This window comes from Triticum dicoccoides, chromosome 2A (assembly GCF_002162155.2).
Source record: "Triticum dicoccoides isolate Atlit2015 ecotype Zavitan chromosome 2A, WEW_v2.0, whole genome shotgun sequence".
Taxonomy (NCBI): Eukaryota; Viridiplantae; Streptophyta; class Magnoliopsida; order Poales; family Poaceae; genus Triticum; species Triticum dicoccoides.
In genome coordinates this window covers 109,348,779-109,352,982 of record NC_041382.1, presented here as the reverse complement: position 1 = coordinate 109,352,982, position 4,204 = coordinate 109,348,779, and the positions used below count along the sequence as shown (strand labels likewise).

The 4,204-nt window shown below is 47.5% G+C and overlaps 1 protein-coding gene across 1 annotated transcript; it reads right to left on the bottom strand.

The window, feature by feature from the left end:
- Window positions 1-1,766: 1,766 nt before the first annotated feature.
- Window positions 1,767-3,815, bottom strand: LOC119353667 (cytochrome P450 709B1-like). The gene is made up of 4 exons (XM_037620319.1): window positions 3,454-3,815; window positions 3,155-3,378; window positions 2,813-3,057; window positions 1,767-2,704 (listed from the first exon to the last, which is right to left on the bottom strand). Exons 1-4 carry the CDS (start codon window positions 3,728-3,730, stop codon window positions 1,903-1,905), a joined length of 1,548 nt encoding a protein of 515 aa, XP_037476216.1. The 5' UTR covers window positions 3,731-3,815; the 3' UTR covers window positions 1,767-1,902.
- Window positions 3,816-4,204: the final 389 nt, after the last annotated feature.

Below are 4,204 nucleotides of genomic sequence, written 5' to 3'. Positions count from 1 at the left end.
ATCAGGTGACATCATCACCAAACCCACTCAAAACAGTCCAAGGAACTTTTTAGAGTCGAGCAACCATTTATAAACTTCTAATAACGATTGAGAGCCGAAAATTCCATTCCCTCTTTTTTTATGCATAACACTAGTAAGCTGCATGTCCCATGAACACTTGAAAAAAGAACTATTTGTCAAGCAAAATGCTCAGGAATACTTATCTTCTATATCTAAATAGCTAGCCCCCACTAACTATTTCTCTCAACATGCAAGCATGCCAGATCATCGCACAACATGCACGAGAAAAGCCCCACGTTCACTATCATATGTCTCGCAACATGCAAGCATGCCACTTCATCATGAAATCTGCATGAAAAAAGATCTATCTCAACATGCGAATTTCTATTCTATTATTCTATTTATATTTAATAAACATTTTACAACTATATAGTGATCAAACATAATAAAGTATATGTAGTTTCAATTTTATCCTTTTATATATGTTTCATACAATGAATCACATTGAGATATGTTACAAAATATTCCCGCAACAACGTGCGGGGTATTATCTAGTTACATATAAAAGGAACTCCCTCCGTTCACAAATATAGGATGTTTTGTGTATTTCAATAAGGACTATATACAGACTGAAATAGTGAATAAACACATTAAAACATGTCTATATACATCCGATTCAAAAAAATAGTTAGAACATCTTATTTTTGTAAACAGAGGGAGTAGTACATAAGATCAAATTTGTTTTTTCACTTCTACAAAATTTTGGTCTAACCATGGTTGTTGTTTCCTTCTGGCTTGTACCCTTTTGTTTAGAATGTTCTGGTTCTGCCTTTGCTTCTGCAAAGAAGTGTTTTTTTTTTCTTTTTGAAGATCCGAACCTGGTTGAAGCTATGGAAAGGAGTAAAGAACCGGATGCAAAATGATGGATTTTTGCAATCATTAATAGTCTGCCATATGATGATTTTGTCAGGATTATTGTCACTCTTTGGGTTATATGACATGCTCGCACTAGTAGGAAACAGGGCTTTGGTTTTTACCAGTTCGGAGCAATAGTCCTGGTCGTGTTACAAACCGGGACATCAGCCAGAACGCCGGCCGGGCCTCGGCGGGCACCAGTCCCGGTTCATCAGGCCCCTTTAGTCCCGATTCCAGACACGGATTGGGACTAAAGGGCCTCGCTCCTGGCGCAACCCCTGTAGTCTTGGTTGGTGTCTAGAACCGAAACTGAAGACGTCTTCAATCCCGGTTCTAGACACCAACCGGGACTAAAGAGATGCCTATATATGCTCGCCCCTGCCCGCTCACTCCTCTGTTTTTTGGCCGGCCGGCCGGCGTGTGGGAGGTGTGTGCTGCTCTGTTCTCACCATCTATACACATGAGGTGTTTGATGAAATGTCTGAACCACACTTAAGCTTTCTCCTCTTGTCGTAACGAGCATCATTTAGGGATCGCGATCCTTAACGGTCCTAAAAATTATGAAGTCCTGGTAATTGCAATCAACGTAGAAAAATCTACTCTAAATAAAATGAGTGATAAATGATTTGTTTGGTTAGAAAAATAGCAATAGCATTTATTCCTTGTGTGCAATTTGAGGAAGATTTTCCAAAGTGGAGAAGTAAGACTGAATTGTATGGATCTTTTCCATCCTGCATGTCAGGATTGATAAAAAGGAATTTGCAATTTTTGTTTATCTATAGATAGTGACTATGCTTTGGGGAAATAAAGGTGGCTGATGGTAAGAAAAATCAAGAACTTATTAATAAAACACTTTATTATTTATATTTACAAATAGGAAACATTATACATCGATAATTTTACAAGCTTATCTAGTGCGCAACATAACTAAACTCCAGTCAAATAATACAAAAACCTTGTGTTATACTTAACACCATACACATTTTTTTACATCTCTAGGCTCTTGAGGATCATGGGAAGCCCAAACTTAGGCCGCAGCGTGATCACATCCATGGGGGCATGGACATACTTTGGTGATAGGGAGAATGAGAACCTCTGAAGAATCACGGCGATCACGGCCTTGGCCTCGATCATTGCAAAGTTCTGCCCTATGCATGACCTCGGCCCACTGGAGAAAGACAATAATGCATTGGGGTGCTTTCCGGCCCTTGTCACTCCATTCTCGAACCTCATAGGCTTGAATTTGTTGGCATCTTCTCCCCAGACCTCCTTGTCGCGATGTATCGTCGCGATGGGGATCGTTAGGAACGTGCCTTCGGTCACTTTGATGCCACCAACCTCGAGATCCGAACCCGCCTTCCTCTGAATGGCCGATACAGGTGCGTACAACCTGAGAGTTTCTAGTAGGAACATGTTGACCAGCTGCAGTTTGTTGAGCATGTCACCGGTGGGAATACCGTTGCCACACTCTCTTAGCACCTCCTCCCTGAGCTTCTCCTGCCACTCGGGGTGCGTGCTCAGCAAGAACATGGTCCATGTGAGCAGATGCGAGCTGGTGTCATGCCCGGCAAAAAAGAATGTCTTGCACTCATCTATGATCTCATCCATACTCAAAAGCGGATTTTGCCCGTCCTCCGGCGCACACGCCTCCAACATAAGCCCGAGGAGGTCGTTGCCATAGCCCATGGTGTCTTTGGTGGCAAGGCGGCCTTTTATGATGTTCATCAGCATGGTCCTCACCTCCTTGTCAAGCTTCCATATTTTGAGGTTCTTTTCAGTTGGAAGGTACCTGATTAATTCCACAAACACACATAGATTAATTTCTGCTTGGTGAAAATGTATGTTGTGAGTTGATTCGGACCAATAATGGTACAAGAAGAAGAAGAAGATGCATTACCTGAATGATGGGATTTGCACGTTGAAAACGGTGGAGAAGGCAAGAAACTGGAGCTCCCTCTGCGCGAGGAAGACCTTTTTCCCTTGTTCGTAGCTGCTTCCGAATGCCGTGTGGGAGATGACATCCGCGGTTAGCTCCTCAAACTGGCTGCTCAGGTCAATCTCCACGCTGCCGCCCTTGTCCATCTTTGCCTTCCACTCGGACATCATTGACCCGGCACAGTCGGACATGGTCACCGTCATCATCTGTCACACAAATACTAACAGTTAGCGCAAGTCATACGTATTGGGCATGCTTAAACAAGACACAGACGTCAACGCGTGTGCGCTGGAGCTGGCGTACCTTGAGCTTGTCCATGTTGAAGGCCGGGTGGACGACCTTGCGGTGGCGCTTCCAGTCGTCGCCGTCGGTGAGCACGAGCCCCTTGCCGAGCAGGCGGGCGATGTGCGGGTTCCCGATGCTCTTGGGGTACAGCCCGCCGCGGTCGGAGAGCACCTGCTTCACCACGTTCACGTCGGCGATGCACAGTGTCGGCTTGGCTCCGAACCAGTACAAGAACGTGCGCCCTGCAAGCGGGAAATGGCGTGAGATCACGAACTAGATCTGCTAGAGGAGAGGAATCTACAGGCTCGGCTTTTTACCGTGGATGGGGATCCATTTGCGGAAGTGCGGCTGGACCCTGGGGACGAAGTCGTGGTCGCCGATGTCCAGCGCGGCGCCGGCGCTGTCGGCGCGGAGCTGCTTGATCTCGGCGAGGTTCCCGGCGAAGAACCTGTAGCCCGGACCGCCGACGCCCTGCGCGCGGAGCTGCCGGGTGATGGCCCGCGGCCTCCACACGAGGTACACCAGCGCGTCGAACGCCCACGAGGCCAGCACCGCCGCCACGGCGGCGGCCGCCACCATCCAGACAAGACCCATGGTGGACCGGTGGTCACTCAGGGTTCAGGAACAGCGATCTGTACTGTACGTACGCTTCTGCTTCTGTGAGTTTGAGACCGGGAAATGTGTTTGTTTCCGTTGTGAGACTCTGGTCGGGGGAGGTGGGTATTTATATGCCGTTCGCGGCTGCGCTTTGACCATGGCACGTAAAACTTGGGGTTGCTGGCCACGCGCATGCATGTGACCCACGCGCCTGTGAGATCAGCCGTGATGCGTGCAAGTAGAGCCCCGGACCATGCTGGATGGACTCCGGCTGTTGGGAAGCCGTCGTACGCATGGAGCTGCTGGTCGACATCGACGGCATATCCGCACGGGGCTGGCTGGCTTCTAGACAAAACGTCTTTCATTTTGAGAAGATGGCTTCTAGATAACGACACGTGGGTTGATATATAGTACTACGTAGCAATCCACGGTGCTTTTGAGCACACAACAGAGACTATCAACATAGACATG